The following is a 20,708-nucleotide window of genomic DNA, read 5'->3' as shown; positions in this document are numbered from 1 at the left end:
GTGCTGCCCATCCAGCATGCCAGGGGTTTCTTTTCGTTTTTTGGTTATTTTTCGTTTTCATTTTTCTTCTTCTTTTTTTTTTTTTTTTTTTTTAGGGGGGGTTCCATTTCATCGTGCACCTTGATGTTGATTTTCTTCCCTTGTCTTCTCTGCTGCCCCTCCTCCTTTCTGCCCCTTGTCCCCTGTGTCTGCAGGGCTGGGGAGGAACTTCAGCCCTTGTGGGGGTTGCCCTCCCTTTTCTGGTGTCAGCAGAGTCACTTTCTGTGGGATGGACACATGGGAGGGGTTGCAGTCAAGTGCCCTGCTGCTGTCCAGGGCAGTTGGAGTCGTTCTGTGCCTTCTTTGGGGTGAGGAAAAAAGGCTGAGGGGGGCTCCGACGTGGTTTGGGGCACCCCAAGGTCCCTGGGAGAGGGAGCCGGGCTGCGCTGGAGGAGCAGGTGAGTCGGGCATGGGGGGGGGGGTCATGGTGGGTGCCAGAACATTGAGAGGGAGGGGTGGGTGTAGAATGCATGAAAAACAGAACCTTAAAAAACAGCTAAATATAGTCTAAAAGGAATGTTTTATTGGTTTGTGTTTGGATAGAGGTAGGGTTTTTTTATAGATACTGTAAATATAAAAGATAAAGAATAAAAATATAGAAGCAAATATAAGAAACCAATATATAAATATATTACATTACATTATATTTTGTTATGAAAATAGAAATATATAAATATTTAGACTTTAAAAGGAATGTTTTATTGTTTTTTATTTGGTTAGAGGAGGGTTTTTAATAAATAATATAAATAATATAGGCAAAAATATACAAATATGCAAAAATAGATAGTGACATAAAATTATTATAACTATATATGCATATATATATGTAAGTATAAATATATAGAAATAAACATAAATATAAAATACATGTATGTAGTATGTAATATAAATAATTTATCGATTTTAATATGTTATATTAAATGGTATGTTATAATAGAATGTAAATAGCATATAGTATATTAATATACTAGTAAAAAATACGTTAAATAGTATATAAATATAGAATACACAATATAGACATATAAATCTACAGATATAAATATGAAAACTAAATAAAAAAATATATTCAAATATAATTTAAAATAATCGAGTTTTTTGTTTCTATTTGGTTAGAGGCAGAGCTTTTAAAGAAATAATATTAAAAACTATGAACCTACAAATATAGATGGATATACATAAAATAGAAATACCATTAGTAATATAAATCTATGTATATAATGAATAATAAAATAATATTGTATATATGATAAATAGAATAGCAATTAAATTGAATATATGAAATATGTCTAGATTATGACTATAAATTAAATATTAAAAAATAGATGATTTCTATATAGAAAAGGTTTTTTTTTTCATTTGGTCAGAGGCAGGGCATTTTTAGTTTGGGTCGGGGTTTTTTTGGGGCGTTCATTGAGAGGATTTTATGACGGGTGGGGACTCTGGTGCTTGGAACTCTCTCCCTTCTCTGGCTGTCCCTGACAGGGCGGCAGTGCCGGGCTGAGTTGGGCGGCAGTGCTGCCGCCGTGTGGACACGGGCGGGTACTGCACCGTGCCCCTCTCAGGATGGCGGAAGGGCCCGCGGGCCGGGACCCAGCCCTGCGGACACACTCAAGATGGCGGCCTCCCTAGGACCCCGGCGGATAGGCGTTTACATAAAACGCCTGCCCGCGCCTGCCGGCGCCCTCACGCCCGCGGCAGCGCGGACCGCGCGGCCGTTGTCGGCACACTCTGACACGTCCGGGAAAATTGGCGGCGAGCGGATCGGCGTCGGCGATGTAATCAGGCATCTTATGCCTACACACCGGGGTCCTGATTTTTTCCCGCCCTTTCTGCCGCCATTTTTGGCAGGTCAGCCGGGGTGCCGCCCGAGGCGCCATTTTGAGAGTGCGGACACACTCAAGATGGCGGCCTCTCTAGGACCCCGGCGGATAGGCGTCTACGTAAAACGCCTGCCCGCGCCCGCCGGCGCCCTCACGCCCGCGGCACCGCGGACCGCGCGGCCGTTGTCGGCACGCTCTGACACATCCGGGAAAATTGTCGGCGAGCGGATCGGCGTCGGCGATGTAATCAGGCATCTTATGCCTACACACCGGGGTCCTGATTTTTTCCCGCCCTTTCTGCCGCCATTTTTGGCAGGTCAGCCGGGGTGCCGCCCGAGGCGCCATTTTGAGAGTCCCGACACGCTCAAGATGGCGGCCTCTCTAGGACCCCGGCGGATAGGCGTCTACGTAAAACGCCTGCCCGCGCCCGCCGGCGCCCTCACGCCCGCGGCACCGCGGACCGCGCGGCCGTTGTCGGCACGCCCTGAAACATCCGGGAAAATTGGCGGCGAGCGGATCGGTGTCGGCGACTTAATCAGGCATCTTATGCCTACACACCGGGGTCCTGATTTTTTCCCGCCCTTTCTGCCGCCATTTTTGGCAGGTCAGCCGGGGTGCCGCCCGAACCGCCATTTTGAGAGTCCCGACACACTCAAGATGGCGGCCTCTCTAGGACCCCGGCGGATAGGCGTCTACGTAAGACGCCTGCCCGCGCCCGCCGGCGCCCTCACGCCCGCGGCACCGCGGACCGCGCGGCCGTTGTCGGCACGCTCTGAAACATCCGGGAAAATTGTCGGCGAGCGGATCGGCGTCGGCGATGTAATCAGGCATCTTATGCCTACACACCGGGGTCCTGATTTTTTCCCGCCCTTTCCGCCGCCATTTTTGGCAGGTCAGCCGGGGTGCCGCCCGAGCCGCCATTTTGAGAGTCCAGACACGCTCAAGATGGCGGCCTCTCTAGGACCCCGGCGGATAGGCATCTACGTAAAACGCCTGCCCGCGTTCGCCGGCATAAAAATAAATATGCATAAATATAAACATAGACATAAACATGCACAAACGTTAACCTGCATAGATAAACATAAACATAAACATAAACATAAACATAAACATAAACATGCAAAACAATAATATAAATATAAATATAAACATAATTAGAAATAAAAATACAAACATTAATAAAATCAGTGAGAAATGGGGTAAAATCAGTGAGAAATGGGGGGGAAAAGCCATGAAAAATGATGGAAAAATCAGAGAGAAATGGGGGAAAAATCGGTGAGGAATGGGGAAAAAGATCAACGAAAAATTGGGAAAAATCAGTCAGAAGTGGGGGATAAAAATCAGTGAGAAATGGGGGGAAAAGTCGGTGAGAAATGGGGAAAAAATCAGTGATTAATGGGCGGGAAAATGCATGAAAAATGGGGGGAATAATTCAGAGAGAAATGGGGGCAAATATCAGTGAGAAATGGGGGGGAAAATCAGGAAATATCCATGAAAATTGGGGGAAACATCCATGAAAAATGGCGGAAAAAATCAGTGAGAAATGGGGAAAAATGGGGAAAAAGGAGTGAGAAATGGGGGAAAAAATCAGTGAGAAATGGGGAAAAATGGGGAAAAAATCCACGAAAAATGGGTGGAAAAATCCATGAAAAATCAACGGAAAAATCAGTGAGAAATGGGGAAAACATCATGGTGAAATGGGGAAAAAATCAGAGAGAAATGGGGAAAAATCATTGAAAAATGGGGGATAAAAATCAGTGAGAAATGGGGGGAAAATGGGGAAAAACATCAGTGAGAAATGGGGAAAAAAATCTTTGATAAATTGGGGCAAAAATCATTGAGAAATGGGGAAAAAAATCAGTGAGAAATGGGGAAAATTTGGGAAAAATCCACGAAAATTGCGGGAAAAAATGCTTGAAAAAATGGGGAAAAAAATCCGAGAGAAAATCCCCGGGAAAATCCCCGCGGAATCCCCGAGAAAATCCCCCAGGAATCCCCCAGAAAATCTCCCCGAAATCCCCGGGATCATCTCCCCGGAATCCCCGAGAAAACCCGCCCCGAATCCCCTGGAAGATTCCCCCGGAATCCCCGAGAAAATCCCTCGGAATTCCCCGGGAAAATCAACCCGGAATCCCCGAGAAAATCCCCCGGAATCCCCGGGAAAATCCCCCAGGAAAATCCCCGGGATAATCACCCCGGAATCCCCTGGAAAATCCCCTAGGAATCCCCGAGAAAATCCCCCCAGATTCCCCGGAAAATCCCCCCGGAATACTCTGCAATATCCCCCCGGAATCCCCGGGAAAATCCCCCAGGAAAATCCCCGGGATAATCACCCCGGAATCCCCTGGAAAATCCCCTAGGAATCCACGCGAAAATCCCCCGGAATTCCCCTAGAAAATCCCCCCGGACTGCCCGAGAAATTTCCGCCGGAATCCCCGGGAAAATCCCCCCGGAATCCACGCGAAAATCCCCCAGAAATCCCCGTGAAAGCCCCCCCGGAATCCCCAAGAAAATCTCCCCGGAATCCCCGAGAAAATTCGCCCGTAATACTCGGGAAAATATGCCCGGAATCCCCTGGAAAAACCCCCCGGAATCCCCTGGATAATCCCCCCGGAATAGCCGATAAAATCCCCCTGGAATCTCCAGGAAAATGCCCCGGGAATACGCGAGAAAATCTCCCCGGAATCCCCGAGAAAATCCCCCCGGAATCCCCTGGAAAATCCCCCCTGAATCCCCGAGAAAATCCCCCCGGAATCCCCTGAAAATCCCTCGGAATTCCCCGGGAAAATCCTCCCGGAATCCACGAGAATATCCGCCCGGAATCCCCGGAAAATCCTCCAGAAATCCCCGAGAAAATCCCCCGGAGTCCCCGGGAAAATCAACCCGGAGTCCGATGGAAAATCCCCCCGGAATCCCCGAGAAAATCCCCCGGAGTTCCCCTGGAAAATCCCCCCGGACTCCCCGAGAAATTCCTCCCGGAATCCCCGGGAAAATCCCCCCGGAATCCGCGAGAAAATCCCCCCGGAATCCGCGAGAAAATCCCCCCGGAATCCAGGCGAAAATCCCCCAGAAATCCCCGTGAAAGCCCCCCCGGAATCCCCAAGAAAATCTCCCCGGAATCCCCGAGAAAATTCGCCCGTAATACTCGGGAAAATATGCCCGGAATCCCCTGGAAAATCCCCCCGGAATCCCCTGGAAAATCCCCCCGGAATCCCCGACAAAATCCCCCCGGGATCCCCGGAAAATGCCCCCCGAATCCCCGGGATACTCACCCCGAGATCCCCGGGAAAATCCCCTGGAATTACCAGGGAAAATCCCCCCGCAATCCCAGGGAAAATCCCCCCAGAATCCCCGCGAAAATCGGCCCCGAATCCCCTGGAAAATTCCCCCGGAATCCCCGGAAAATCCCCCCGGAATCCCCGGGAAAATCCCCCCGGAATCCCCGAGAAAATCCCCCCGGAATTCCCCGGGAAAATCCCCCGGGAATCCCCGAGAAAATCCCCCCGGAATTCCTCGGGAAAATCGTCCCGGAATCCACGAGAAAATATGCCCGGAGTCCCCGGGAAAATCAACCCGGAGTCCGATGGAAAATCCCCCCGGAATCCCCGAGAAAATCCCCCGGAGTTCCCCTGGAAAATCCCCCCGGACTCCCCGAGAAATTCCTCCCGGAATCCCCGGGAAAATCCCCCCGGAATCCGCGAGAAAATCCCCCCGGAATCCAGGCGAAAATCCCCCAGAAATCCCCGTGAAAGCCCCCCCGGAATCCCCAAGAAAATCTCCCCGGAATCCCCGAGAAAATTCGCCCGTAATACTCGGGAAAATATGCCCGGAATCCCCTGGAAAATCCCCCCGGAATCCCCTGGAAAATCCCCCCGGAATCCCCGACAAAATCCCCCCGGGATCCCCGGAAAATGCCCCCCGAATCCCCGGGATACTCACCCCGAGATCCCCGGGAAAATCCCCTGGAATTACCAGGGAAAATCCCCCCGCAATCCCAGGGAAAATCCCCCCAGAATCCCCGCGAAAATCGGCCCCGAATCCCCTGGAAAATTCCCCCGGAATCCCCGGAAAATCCCCCCGGAATCCCCGGGAAAATCCCCCCGGAATCCCCGAGAAAATCCCCCCGGAATTCCCCGGGAAAATCCCCCGGGAATCCCCGAGAAAATCCCCCCGGAATTCCTCGGGAAAATCGTCCCGGAATCCACGAGAAAATATGCCCGGAGTCCCCGGGAAAATCAACCCGGAGTCCGATGGAAAATCCCCCCGGAATCCCCGAGAAAATCCCCCGGAGTTCCCCTGGAAAATCCCCCCGGACTCCCCGAGAAATTCCTCCCGGAATCCCCGGGAAAATCCCCCCGGAATCCGCGAGAAAATCCCCCCGGAAACCAGGCGAAAATCCCCCAGAAATCCCCGTGAAAGCCCCCCCGGAATCCCCAAGAAAATCTCCCCGGAATCCCCGAGAAAATTCGCCCGTAATACTCGGGAAAATATGCCCGGAATCCCCTGGAAAATCCCCCCGGAATCCCCTGGAAAATCCCCCCGGAATCCCCGACAAAATCCCCCCGGAATCCCCGGAAAATGCCCCCCGAATCCCCGGGATACTCACCCCGAGATCCCCGGGAAAATCCCCTGGAATTACCAGGGAAAATCCCCCCGCAATCCCAGGGAAAATCCCCCAGAATCCCCGCGAAAATCGGCCCCGAATCCCCTGGAAAATTCCCCCGGAATCCCCGGAAAATCCCCCCGGAATCCCCGGGAAAATCCCCCCGGAATCCCCGAGAAAATCCCCCCGGAATTCCCCGGGAAAATCCCCCGGGAATCCCCGAGAAAATCCCCCCGGAATCCCCGAGAAAATCCCCCCGGAATTCCTCGGGAAAATCGTCCCGGAATCCACGAGAAAATCCCCCGGAATCCCCGACAAAATCCTCCCGGAATACTCGGGAAAATCCCCCCGGAATCCCCGGGGAAATCCCCACGGAATCCCCGAGAAAACCCCCCCGAAATACTCGGGAAAATCCCCCGGGAATCCCCGAGAATATCCCCCCGGAATCCCCGGGAAAATAATCTCGGAATCCCCTAGAAAATCTCCCCGGAATCACCGAGATAATGGCCCCGGAATACCCGAGAACATCCCCCGGAATTGCCCGAGAAAATCATCCCGTAATCCCCGAGGAAATCCCCCCGGAACACTCGGGAAAATCCCCCCGGAATTCCTCGTAAAATCACCCCGGATACCCCGGGAAAATCCCTCCGGACTCCCCGAAAAATTCCCCCCGGAATACTCGGGAAAATCCCCCCGGAATCCCCGAGAAAATCCACCCGGAATCCCCTGGAAAATCCACCGGGAATTCCCCGGGAAATTCCTCGCTGAAACCCCTGGAAAATCCTCCCGGAATCCCGGAGAAAATCCCCCCGGACTCCCCGAAAAAACCCCCCCGGAATACTCGGGAAAATCCCCCCGGAATACTCCTGAAAATCCTCCCGGAATTCCCTGAGAAAATCGCCCCGGAATCCCAGTGAAAATCCCCCCGGAATCCCCGTGAAAATCCCCCCGGAATCCCCGGGAAAATCCCCCAGGAATCCCCTGGAAAATCCCCCAGGTATCCCCGATAAAATCCCCCTGGAATCCCCTGGATAATCCCCATGGAATCCCTTGGAAAATCCCCCAGGAATCCCCGAGAAAATATGCCCGGAATCCCCTGGAAAATCCCCCTGGAATCGCGGGGAAAATCCCCCCGGATTTCCCGGGAAAAATCCCCCCGGAATCCCCGATAAAATCTCCCCGGAATCCCTGAGAAAATCCCCCCGGAATCCGCGAGAAAATATGCCCAGAATCCCCGATAAAATCCCCCCGGAATCCCCGGGAATATCCCCCCGGAATCCCCCAGAAAATCCCCCCGGAATCCCCGACAAAATCCCCCCGGAATTCCCGAGAAAATCCCCCCGGAATTCCGGTCCATTTCTGTAGGAGAACAGTTTGTAAGGATAGTGCAGAAGGCACTAGTTGCCAACGAGTTACAGCTGTACTGATTAGCAAGGAGTGGAAACAGCCTTGCCTGCCCAGTGAGGCTGGTTGTTATAAAAGCGTGGGTCAGCTGGCTGCCAGTTTCACTAAGCACAGCTCCAGCTGGAGGTGCAGAGCCTGCTGCAGTGTGGGCTGGAGCCTGCTGGCTGTGCTGCGAGGAGGAAGGGACACGTGGCCGTGCAAGGGATGGACAAGGTGAGAGGATGCTGTGTGTGGGACAGACAGGCTCAGGTGGCTGGGGAAGGGACAGGCTGGGGTTTAGCCAGTCGTACAGAGGAGAGGAGGAGTCGGTGCTGTGTGGAGCTGCCTGTGAGAAAAGGAGTCAGAGTTGCCTCAAAGAAATCTGTGGAGAGAAGGCATGAAAAGTGTGTAATGAAAGACTAATGTTGGTGCCTGTCATGTCTGTCTTGATATAATTGCTACACGTTTTCTCGGAATGCTTGAATTTAGACGTAAAATGAAAACTTTATTGTAAGAAAGGAATGCATTTCTCACCAAAGTGGTGTAGGGTGGGGGATCACAACTCACAGATGGCCTGGAAGCAGAACGGCCACAGGGGTTACTGTAACTGGGCCTCCAGTACCAAAGCCCCAGTGGGTTTAAAGGCTAGAGCTGGGCTGGGATTAGCACGGGCTATGCAGCTGGGCTCGTGCACAGGTCTGTCAGCACTCCTACCCGAGGACAGTCCCTCACCTAGGGAGAGGTTCTAGGCCTGGAGATGAGGCTGAGTTTGGGAAGGGTGATGAGGACATGGTTAGGGAGGGATGTAAATGCATATCAAAAGACTTAATTTTGAGGGGTGGCAAGCATTAGCTATAAAACAGTAAGTATTTACAGCTAAAGGCTGGAGGTGGGGGCTGTCTGAGGAGGACAGGACTGTTTAAGGCTGAAGTTGGAAGAGAAACCTTGGTGAAGCTTTTGCGTTAGAAACGGCCTCACCTGCCAAATCAGATTTTTGTCTTCAGGATTGCATGAGTGAGGATGCCACAGCCAAGGAAAAGGTTCAGGTTTGGGAGGCAAAGGCGAGTTAGGCAGGGCTGCAGGGCTGGGGCTTGGCTGTTTCCATACTGCTCAGGGCAGCAAAGGGTAGCTGGCTCACTGGGCCTTGGATCTAGAACTCTTTCTGGAACAAGGTGGAGAGCTGAGGTTCATGCAAGGGGCCAGGAATTCTTTGTCTGACTGGAAAATGCCAGAGGGGCAGTGTGTGACTCGGATAGGATGATATGTTCGTCTGGCGAGAGTCACAAAAGAATATTTTGGTTTACTGATAACTGGGCAGCTCAGAAGTTACTACTTGACTTAGTTGCTGCTCCCATCTGTTGCACACATAAACAGAGCAAAGCAGACGAATTCTCTCGGAGCCTGAGGTCTTTGACTGGCCCTCCAAAAATGCTGCCCGCTAAAAAACAGACGTGGGGGAGGAAAGTTGTCAGATACAATAGAGCAAGAAAAGGCCACGGGCTTCGAAGTGCCCTCCAGCAGACCATGGAAGTGACGTGTCTGGAAGTGAAACCAGCAGTCTGCTTCCCCAGCCTCCTGGAAGCCTCTAACAGCTACACAGGCAGTGAGGGGAGAGAACAATTCAACCTAAAAATAATTCTCAGTAGCGTTCTGCACTGCTGTTAAAAATACTGCAACCAGGGAATGTGGTGTGGTGATAACTATTAGGCCTGTAAGTCTGGTAACTGGGGCTTTTAGCTCAAACATCTCGGTATGGCTACTTTGAGCCTTGTAAAAGCTGCGTTAAGTCCAATTTCTTGGGTAGTTCTACTAGCTCTAGCCTTGCTTTTCATCCCCTCAGTAACAAAGCAGCTCCCTCTCGAGAATGTTATTTACTTTCCATATGATGTGCCTACCAATTTCTGGAATTGCAAATGTCTTTGAATACATGCGTAAATTTAAGTTTCAAGAAAGCTGTCAAGCTAAAACAAAGGCTTGCCATAATGCAGAAGAAAATGTTTTATGGAAGAACTGAGAGGTCCCTACCTGGGCATAGAATTTGCTATACTAAGGTGTGTTCCAAACGGATCTGCCATCTAAACAAGCAGAAAAATAGTTGGAATGTAGTGAGTTCAATTTAACTATTGCTAGAAATAGGAATTATTAGCAGAGCTTGGAGCATGATATCACTAGCAGCAGTAAGACGCTTTTAGCTTGCTTCTCATCAATTACTTGTAAAAAGCATTTGTACCTAGTGTGTAGCAATTAATATTTCCCCATTTTCTTCCCCCCCGCCCCCCAGTCTCAGGTACTCCTTTTATTTTACCCTTTTCTGTCTTGTAACATCACCTTCCTTTATTTTATTCTATCTTCTGTTCTCAGAACATCGCAGCATCCTCTGTCAATGTGAAAGCATTTGTTCATCCTGTCTTGGAATGGCTGTCAATGTTGCCCTCTTCTGGATCACTTTTTTTTTTTTTTTTTTTTTTTTAACAATATGTTGCTAAATGTCAGGAAAATTAATCCAGAAACACCAGCGGTTTATGTCCAAAAAGGAAACAGAGGAGTCCTTTTTGCTTTATTCGAATAAAGGGAGAGGCCATGGGACATTCCCCTGGGATCTCTCAAATTTTTGGAGGACGCAGCCTCCTTTTTATCCTATTTTCCCGGCCGCATTTCCCTCTCTCTTTTCCCATTGGCTGAGGTACTTGAGAGGCACAGACTTCCCGGAACGCCTGATACCTGAAATTCCCCTCTAATGTATAACCCTCCCTTTTAATTTTTAATTCTTATAGAATTCATAGTTTCCCCCCGTTGCTTCTTTCATCTTTCGATATCCAATTTCATTTATCAGCAGCCCCGCAGTTTGTTTGTAAAGGCAACTATCTCTTTCCATTCATCAATCAGTGGAATCCATCCCATTGTTTCTTTTATCTCTCAGTGCTAGCCTTATCTACAGGCTGATCCACAGCTCATTTGTAAAGACAAATTCAACATTCCTCTCAGCTAATAAATGAGAAGTTAGCTGAAAAAAGTAAAAACTGGATTTTTTTTCTGGTGTGTGTCGGACAATACAGTGGAGAGAATTTGCGGGAGGATGATCGAGGATATCCTATTATAATATCGTTCTCGGACATTTTACTATTTTAGATCATCAGTTGTATTCTGAAAGAAATCTATTTTAATGATATGTGTACGTTTGCACGAAGTTATAGTTAAATATAGCTTGCGGCTGGGCTCTTTAATGACTAGGGGTATTTTTGGTTTTAATTCAATATTTTATGCTTGTGGTGTGTAGTGTGCTGATTTATTTTTTAATGTTATTTACTACGTGCGCTTTTGTTTTTGAGTGAAGGTAACTTTCTGGATGGTTTTGTATTTGAGGCAGAATGAATTGAAGTAGGTTTTTAAAACTGATTTTTCATATGTACGATGGGGAGTTTAGTAGGGGCAGCTCTGATGGTGGGGGCTTGGTTGTTAATTTTATCAGACGGCTTTTGTTAGATACAGCTTTTAATTCTGGAAAGTTTTTTTTTCTAATGTCGTGCTTTGAAGGTGGTTTTCGAGGATGTATGGTATAGCTTTATTTTGTTTGTAGATGGTGTATGATAAGGGCTATGGTCTATTTATCTAATGCCATGTTTTTTCATTCAGGTGTTGATAAGGGAGTTCTTGAATGGCGTTTTGTGTTGTTTTTGTTTTTGGTGGGGCGTTGTTTTTAAAGGATACCTTGATAAGGTTTGCCGATGGCGTTCTAGCCTGTAGCATAAGGCATAGGGTAGTTTTTGAATTATTTTGTGGTGGCTTTGATTCTTGCCAGTATGTAGTGTTTGTTTGAGGTAATGCTGTGTAGCTAATTTCTGTTTTCTTATTAATATTAGAATTGGAGTGTTGTAGTATATGGGCTGTTATTATATCCTAGGGGTTCTATTTATTTGGTTGGATTGTTTTCTAGTTATGGATAATTTTTCTCAAAAAACCATTTTCAGGATTTCAGGCGTGACACAAAAGAACACTCAGATTGCTGGAAGGGAAACGTGTGCCCAGATTGTCTCGAAGCAGTGCTGCTGTCGGTTCTCGTTCAGTTGTGTCTTCTGAAAATGAGACTGTTGTATTCATTGCGCTGTGCTAAACACTTGTCATTCTCCCAATGCCAGGAAACAGATGAAGCTTGAAGAAAGAGGAAGGAATTTGGAAGCGTACAAACAAGCTGAGAAGAGGTTCAGAGATCAGGGTGCTCACTGGCAGCAGAGGCTGGGGGTTAGGGCTGAGCAGGAGCAAAGCCGGAGCACATCAACCTCACCTCGTGTTTTCTCGGGGGCTTTATGGCCCTGGCAAGAGAGAGATGTTCACTGATGAGTCCCAGGCCGAGCCGTGAGCACAGCATGTTGTGTTGGAGCTGGGGGTTTTTTTTGAGACGTTCAGCAGCCACACTCTCTAGTCAAGAGTCCTGAGGTTTGTTGCTGCTCCACTTTCATCCTCATATCCAGCTTCCAGCCCTTTTCTTCTCTCTGTCCAGTGTGTCTTTTTTGTTCCTTTCTTGTCCTGTGTGCTCCCCATCCCATTCCCGTTCCCTACGGAGGGGGAGGGTGTGGAGACTGGGGGCTCCGACGTGGTTTGGGGCACCCCAAGGTCCCTGGGAAAGGGAGCCGGGCTGCGCTGGAGGAGCAGGTGAGTCGGGCATGGGGGGGGGGGGGGGGGGGTCATGCTGGGTGCCAGAACATTGACAGGGAGGGGTGGGTGTAGAATGCATGAAAAACAGAACCATAAAAAATACCTAAATATAGTCTAAAAGGAATGTTTAAATGCTTTTTATTTGGGTAGAGGCACGGTTTTTATAGCTAATATAAAAATAAAATATAAAGAATAGAAATAGATTGGTATACATGTAAAATATAATGAAATATAAGTAGCAAATATCTATGAAAAATCTAGTGTATAACAGAAATAATGCAAATATAAGAATATGTATAAATATAAAATAGAGCTATGAGAATGGTAATAAGAATGGGGTAAAACATCAGTGAGAAATGGAAAAAAACCACATGAAAAATGGTGGGAAAATCAGTGAGAAATGGAGAAAAATCAGTGAAAAATGGGGGGGGAATCTTTGAAAAATGGGGAAAAAAAACAGTGAGAAATGGGGGAAAAAAAATCCATGAAAAATGGGGGAATAAATCAGTGAGAAACGGGGAAAAGTGGGGGAAAAAATAATTGAGAAATGGGGAAAAAAATCAGTGATATATGGGGAGAAAATCAGTGATTAATGGGCGGAAAAATGCATGAAAAATGGAAGGAAAAATTCAGAGAGAAATGGGGGCAAATATCAGTGATAAATGGGGGAAAAATGCATGGAAAATGGGGGGAAAATTCAGAGAGAAATGGGGGCAAAAATCAGTGAGCAATGGGGGGGAAAATCGGGAAATATCCATGGAAAAATGGGGGGAAAAAAATCAGTGAGAAATGGGGGAAAAAATCAGTGAGAAATGGGGGAAACATCATGGTGAAATGGGGAAAAAAAATCTTTGATAAATTGGGGAAACAAATCATTGAGAAATGTGGGAAAAAAATCAGTGAGAAATGGGGAAAATATGGGAAAAAATCCACGAAAATTGCGGGAAAAAATGCATGAAAAATTGGGGAAAAATCAGTAAGAAATGGGGGAAAAAATCCATGAAAAATGGCGGGAAAAATCAGATCGGCAATCGATAGCTAATGCGTGCCTATGGATTAGATCGGCGATCGATTGATCGCGCCTGCCGATCGATTGCTAATGCCTGCCGATCGATTAGATCGGCGATCGATTGATCGCGCCTGCCGATCGATTAGATCGGCGATCGATTGCTAATGCCTGCCGATCGATTGATCGCGCCTGCCGATCGATTCGATCGGCGATCGATTGCTAATGCCTGCCGATCGATTAGATCGGCGATCGATTGATCGCGCCTGCCGATCGATTCGATCGGCGCTCGATTGCTAATGGCTGCCGATCGAGTAGATCGGCGATCGATTGATCGCGCCTGCCGATCGATTATATCGGCGATCGATTGCTAATGCCTGCCGATCGATTATATCGGCGATCGATTGATCGCGCCTGCCGATCGATTACATCGGCGATCGATTGATCGCGCCTGCCGATCGATTAGATCGGCGATCGATTGCTAATGCCTGCCGATCGATTAGATCGGCGATCGATTGATCGCGCCTGCCGATCGATTAGATCGGCGATCGATTGCTAATGCCTGCCGATCGATTAGATCGGCGATCGATTGCTAATGCCTGCCGATCGATTAGATCGGCGATCGATTGCCAATGCCTGCCGATCGATTATATCGGCGATCGATTGCCAATGCCTGCCGATCGATTCGATCGGCGATCGATTGATCGCGCCTGCCGATCGATTACATCGGCGATCGATTGATCGCGCCTGCCGATCGATTAGATCGGCGATCGATTGCTAATGCCTGCCGATCGATTAGATCGGCGATCGATTGCCAATGCCTGCCGATCGATTATATCGGCGATCGATTGATCGTGCCTGCCGATCGATTAGCTCGGCGATCGATTGCCAATGCCTGCCGATCGATTAGCTCGGCGATCGATTGCCAATGCCTGCCGATCGATTAGATCGGCGATCGATTGCCAATGCCTGCCGATCGATTAGATCGGCGGTCGATTGCCAATGCCTGCCGATCGATTGCTAATGCACTATTTGCACACTCCTTGCACACCCTTTGCACTCATACAGAGGCAGGAGGTTTCTCAGTTCTGGTCGGGGTTTTTTGGGGCGTTCATTCCGGGGGATTTCCTCAAGGATTGGGACACTCCTTGATTCCATCCCTTGCCTGTCTCCCAAGCGCCACCCTGTGGGCAGAGCGCGGTACTGCGCGCCTGCCTCTCCCAAGATGGCGGCTCGGGTGTCGCTCCCCGACCTTCTAACTCTGGCTGCAAAAGGAGGGTGGCACAGCAAGGAGCCCGCTCGCTCTAGTGGGATGCCTGCGCACGACGCCGACACCGATCCCACGGGTGCGATTTTCGGCGGCGTTTCCAATCGTGCGGACATCTCCTTCAGCCCGCTTCGGCCCGGGGAAGAGGGGCGGGGCCGCCAGCGATGGTCCCGGCGCAGCCCGGGCAGGCTCGGGGCGGAGCCGGGGCTTGGCGAGGCGGGGCACGGAGGTCCCGGGGACGGGACCGGGCGGGGCCGGGGCGGTGCTTTAGGGGCGGTCCCCAGTGGTCCCAGGCGGCACCGGGGGCGGGGCCGGGTGATCCCGGAGCGGTACCGAGCTGTGCTGGGGACGGTGCTGCAGGGGCGGTGCCGGGCCCGCCTCAGGGTGATTGAATGCCCAGAAATCGCCTCCTCTGCCCCGTGCTCACACTGAGCTGCGGGCTGCAGCGTGCTGTCGGAGCTCCGCACACAGCACGGATTTGGGCTTCCCCTCCTCTCAAACCCTCTCCCCCTTCTTCCTCCTCCTCATCTTCCTCTTTTTCCTCTCCCTCCGCCTCGCCCCCCTCCCCGGGCCCCTGACTCCCCCCGGGATCCCCTCCTCCGGAGGCGGCCCTTCCGAACCGACCCCCCCTCCAAGCCCCGGAGCCCGAGACCATTAAGGTAAGCTTTTGAATTGAAATATCAGGATATTCGCTCTATCCCACTGGCCTGAAATTTCAGGATTGTACGATTTTTTCTTGAAGCAGTTACCTTTGCTGCAGGATTGTGTGGTCACCAGTCTCCTTTCCTGTGACTCTTGTTGAAATTTGCTGTCAGATAACCGGCTAGTAACGAAATATTTGACAGAAATCAATGCTGTGAACGGACTTCACTGCAGCAGTTGATGAAAGAGCAAAGAAAATGTCTGTCGTGTTTACGCACCCCCCCGAGGCTGAATGAATTCTGATACTGTAATAAATCAGTGCAGTTGGTGCCTGCAAAGGTCTTGACATTGATCAAGAAGATATTGCTTTGGATTTTTACTTTTTATCAGCGTTTCTTTAATCTGTACTTCAGCACTCTAGCCTTTCATAAGTCTTCTCCGGTTTCCTCTGGCCCTGCAGAGTAGTCCTCTCTGTTATTGTCTGATACCAGCTTTGATGCAAGGAGTACTTTTTGTCTTGAAAATTAGCATCCCCCTCTGCATATTTAAATTAGTTATTTGACTTTTGAGAAAAAGCTGGTCAGCTCGAAGTCCACCAGACACCAGAGGCCGCTGTTTTTAGCACCTTATTCAAAGAGGACATCCTTTAGTTACCTAAGTAGGGGTAGAGATTTACCCCTAGGAATAAGGAATAAATGCAACCAGACTGTCCTGCCAAGAAAAAAATCCAGTTACAGTGACTGAATTCGGGTTTAGTGGCCCTTGATCCTTGCAAGGGATTAAAGGCAGGTTCACTTGGTCTCCCAGCAATGAATGTCTCAACCGAAAGCTGCTCAAAATGTGCCGTTTTTCTGATGGTTTTGGATTCTTTTGCCAGGTGGGAACATGGACTGCTTGACTTGTTCCTGTGTCCACTTTCCACTTCAGTCCTTTGCATTTTCTCTGAAGGGAAAGCAGGAACAGGGAAGTTGGGGCAGTTCCGTCAGCAGAAAGGCTGCTAAGAATAGATGGTAAGGACTTACTTTTCTGCACAGTGCCATGTAACTGAAGGCTCGTTTTTGGATTTCACATTCTGTTCCTGCCTGGTTTTGTGAGAGCTGCAGGTGCATTTCTGTTTCCAGACCCTGCCAAAAATAGTCGCTTATATTATAATGAATCCTTTTTCCTTCATGTTTTCTTGCTTTAAATGAATTCCCCTGTCAGATTGATGTGAGCAGCAGTTGTTTTTAGAGCTGCTGGTGTTGTACACGGAGTAACTGTAGAACAAATGAGTTGTGATGGCTTCCTTGTATTTGATGTGTGGAGAGGAGCAAAGGCACAGATTCATCCTGTGTAATTGCAGTCGTCCAACGTAGGTGCCAGGGTCGGGAAGCTGGGCAAGGTTTCCTCTCTTGCTGGGCCTTAGGGGGAGGGAGCTGAACCCTGGTGTCACTCGGATTCCTTCCTCTTCTCCCTCCTCCTTTCTTGCTTGTAGAGCTGGAGCTCGGGGTCACCGAGTTTGGGTGCTCGCAGTCAGGGCCTGAATTTGGAGAGCAGGAAAGCGGGGGGAAGTTTCTAGGCACGTCAAAGCCTGTCTCTAGGGTGTGGGACTTGTTGGTCTTCCTCACCACCCCCAGCAACTTGCACTTCTCTCTGGACCTTGCTGTGGTCACAGCCCACTGCTCATTTATGTGACTGTTCATCCCTCTGCCTGATTGCTTTAAGTACAAGTAGCCTGATTCAGGTTTAATTTAGCAATGATTTTCCTCTGTTTCATCGGTAGTTTTCTAAAACTCCCCTACAGGCTATTTTGAAGGTGCTTTTTTCTTTTTTTTTTAACTGCCTGTGATGATAGAAAGCTGTACGGCCCTCTGAAAGCAGTATAACCTGCTTTCCAGAAATTACAGAAGTAGGATTTTTATTGTCCACTATGCAGCTGAAGTCCCCCTAGTGAGCCTCTTGAACTGAGGGTGAGGAGAGCGGCAGATACGACTCCTCATCAACCTGCTCTTCTTTTCGTTCCTAAAAGAAGGAAGCATGAAGGTAACTATAGAAAAAGATCTGCATCCCTCGGGGTTTTGTATTTTAGGTGTTTTGAGGTTTATTTACACACCTCCTCCTTTGTTTCCTGGACAGGTTTTACGTGACAGTGGAGCGTTTGAGGACACGTGGAAGGAGCTTTCAATTTGGCTGGAGCACTTGGATAATACAAAAGAAGACCAGAAGGAAGCAGTGATTCAGTTTTTGGAAAAGGTAACGGTGTTCAAATCAGCTGGATAAAAAAATGCAAAGAATAGTGTTAGTGGAAACTGGAGGTCTTGTTGCTATTGTTGAGAAACCTGTCAAAGACCAGCGAATGAATTCTGAGAAAAGCCTTGTTTGGGATTCTTTATACGGAGGTGGCATCCTTCTTGTGTTCAGTGGGAGGGCAGCCAAATGATTTGTAGGAAAATGAAATCCAAAAAGATCAGCTGTTATTACAGCATTGTCGGTGTAAGGGTAGAGTGGTGTAGGTGTGGGTAGCTTTGATCTCCTCTTTAGGTGCCAACATTATCAGAGCTCAGTAGATGGTGGTCCTTGACAAGGAAAGGTGACACTTGCTGTTTACTCTTCAGGATGTTGAATGCCCAGTGCTTTGCCTCCACTGTGGTCTGCCCAGGTACTCGGTGTGTGGTCGCAATCTAGGTGCCAAGTTGTGGTGGGTTTTTGTTTTTCCATCAGTGTGGCCTGTAGAGCAGGAACTGTAGACAGAATCCTGCAGAAGTGCTATGGAAGTTGTCCTCATAAAAGCTGCCCAGCTTTCAGCACGTGGTCGTTCTCAGTACCGTGTGGTTCCCCTGCACTTGCCAGCCAGCAGGTGCACTTACCTTTCTCCCCACCTTTGCTGACAGATCCTGCTGAAGCTGGTGGCCAACCCCTGTCCCTACACTGACAAGGCAGCAGACCTGGTTCAGGCAGCCAGCACGCTCCAGGTGGCTCTGTTTAAACAGGACTCTGATAACATCAGCATCCCCGTCTCTCACATTGATGGTATGTGGTAACCTGTCAACATCCCAACTCCATGACTTGGGGATACACTTTCTAGCCCTAATCAGCAAACTGGGGATGGATAACTCTGGCAATCCTGTTAAGTAAGGGCCCTCCAGGATTCAGCTCTCCACGTGTTCTTGGTATCAGAAGTCGAAGTGGAATTGCCAAGTTGCCGCTTTACCTCTGAAAGTAATTTCTGCCGTGGTTGTGCCACTTGAACGGTATTTGAAATCTCTCTTCATGCTCTTGCAGCAGCGTTTTTGAACTCAAATGGAAATCTAGCCCTTCTGCTTGGGACTGTTGACAGAGTCATGGAATCCCAGAGTGGTTTGGCCGGCAAGGCTCCTTAAATCTCATCCAGTTCCAGCCCTGCCATGAACAGGGACACCTTTCAGTAGCCCGGGCTGCTCCAAGCCCCAGTGTCCAGCCTGGCTTTGGACACATCCAGGGATCCAGGAGCAGCCACAGCTGCTCCGTGCTGGACAGCAGCATTGAAAGGCAGAGTGAAGGTTCAGCTGTAATTTAGGGGTTGCACTTAACGTTGTATTGTGTGACAAATGTGGCTTTCATACTTTTTTTTAATTTTTTTTTTTTTTTTATTAAAAAGAATTAAAAAGATGCCTTGTATTCCTGGAGTGTTGCATTCTACGTCTGTTGTTTTTCCTGTTAGTCTGGATTCTTGCTTTGATGTTTTTCTTCACTTATTAGATGTCCTGGATATGGTGGATGTCCTGATCGAGGACAGTGATGGCTTTGATGAAGAAGTTGGGTTCTCTTTAAATGAAGACGTGATCATTTCCCTTCAGTGCTGTTGTCCCTGCTGCATTAGAAGCCAGGAATGAACAAGTCCACGTGGGCCTGGATGCTGATCCCTCTTGCTGGTCCATGACAGCATGTGACAGGTGAGATTTCCAGGTGTCTGATTTAGCAGGAAACTGGTTTGTTCCTTCTTGTGAGGAGGCTCATTGGCTTTGCATGGGCAAAGCCACTCCACGTTTTCCATCTAGGAACAGAGCTGGGGAGCTGTTTGAAAACAGAGTCCCAGAGGTAAACAGCTTGGCTCAGTATTTCTGTGTGGAAATAGAAGAATATCTGTGTCTTCTGATTTTTCTCTCGTCTTTCTTCCACAGGTGTTTTTGTATTCCTGACTTGGGTTTCCATCGGGGACACGTGGCTTGGAGCTCAGGAGCCGGATCTGTTCCTTGCCCACGGCAGATTGGTCTGCACTAGTGCAGGTGACGAATTACAGGATGGCTTGGGAACTCGGAAACAAGGAGAAGCAAGTCTTATGTGTCTTTGCAAAAAGTTTTGGCTACCACAGGGCATTAATTCAGGGAGTTAAGACTTCATCTTTAACGTTCTGTGCTCTGCCAGCATCACTGCGAGCCCTGAAAGCCTCCTGAGCTGTTCTCATACAGACCTATCTTGTTTGGTCAAAAAAAAATCTTAGTTTAGTTTCGTCCAAGAAATGTTACTACTCTGTGCGAGCTCATGGGGAAGCTTTTATTTGGCATCTCTCAGTGGGACATTGAAAGTCCAACTTCCCATTTCTTGAACAGTCTGAGAGGCAGTATTACTTTCTATCATTTTTATCACAGGCATTTTAAACTTTTTGAGGAACCGGCAGGACTGTTTGTGCGGAGGCGTGCGGTTCACAGCCATCCTCTGTCCAACGTAGGATGGGAAAAAAAGGCTGGAGAGCTTCCTACAAGGGGCTGTAAGTGCAAATGACCAGGAGCCCGGGGTTTAGTCATGATGATTTAGTATTTCTTTAAAGACTCTGATTGATTTCATGATGCCAAAACCAGTATGAATAGAAGACTGAAGTCAGGAATCACGATGGTCTCCTTGGGTTTAAAAAGCTTTAATGGTGTTTCAAGACATTTGTATGAGACCTGGTTTGTTTTTTCTTACCCTTTTATTCAATCAAAAAAAAAAAAAAAAAAAAAAAAGCAAGCCTTGATCCATCACTGCTGCTGTGATGTGTGACAAATGCCTGTCCTCCCTCCACGTGGAACAGGTGAGAGGTGGAACTGAAGCCCAAAGAGTTTTCTGCCCACTGATAACATGTGAGTCATATTGGGAATTCTCTGCAGAATGGCAACAGTTGTTCTTGAATGTGGCCATGAGGGGAGTGGAACATGGCAGCCCGGGTCTGAGAAGGTGCAGTGCCAGAAGGAGAAGCTTTGAAATGTTAAATCAGGATTGATTCAGGTGACTCGCGACCGCGTGCTGTGCCCAGGTCCCTGGTAGAAATACTGTGCAGGGAAAAGCCAGAGCTGCCTG

At 48.7% G+C, this 20,708-nt stretch overlaps 1 protein-coding gene across 3 annotated transcripts; it reads left to right on the top strand.

Moving 5' to 3' along the window:
• The first annotated feature begins 15,038 nt into the window (after positions 1-15,038).
• LOC148225018 (nucleolar pre-ribosomal-associated protein 1-like) lies at positions 15,039-20,374 on the top strand. 3 transcript variants are annotated; one of them, XM_088170221.1, is made up of 6 exons: positions 15,054-15,430; positions 17,329-17,435; positions 17,529-17,645; positions 18,284-18,422; positions 19,131-19,324; positions 19,553-20,374. In XM_088170221.1, exons 2-5 carry the CDS (start codon positions 17,430-17,432, stop codon positions 19,262-19,264), a joined length of 396 nt encoding a protein of 131 aa, XP_088026347.1. In that variant the 5' UTR covers positions 15,054-15,430; positions 17,329-17,429; the 3' UTR covers positions 19,265-19,324; positions 19,553-20,374. The 3 variants fall into 3 exon arrangements, 2 of the variants coding, with proteins under 2 accessions (XP_088026347.1, XP_088026412.1); XM_088170286.1 differs by lacking the exon at positions 15,054-15,430 and adding an exon at positions 16,296-16,423; XR_015805552.1 differs by lacking the exon at positions 17,329-17,435 and having other exon boundaries at positions 15,039-15,430.
• Positions 20,375-20,708: the final 334 nt, after the last annotated feature.

Source organism: Sturnus vulgaris, chromosome 1 (assembly GCF_052056855.1).
Source record: "Sturnus vulgaris isolate bStuVul1 chromosome 1, bStuVul1.hap1, whole genome shotgun sequence".
NCBI classification, from domain to species: Eukaryota; Metazoa; Chordata; class Aves; order Passeriformes; family Sturnidae; genus Sturnus; species Sturnus vulgaris.
This window is presented reverse-complemented; position numbering and strand designations above follow the sequence as displayed.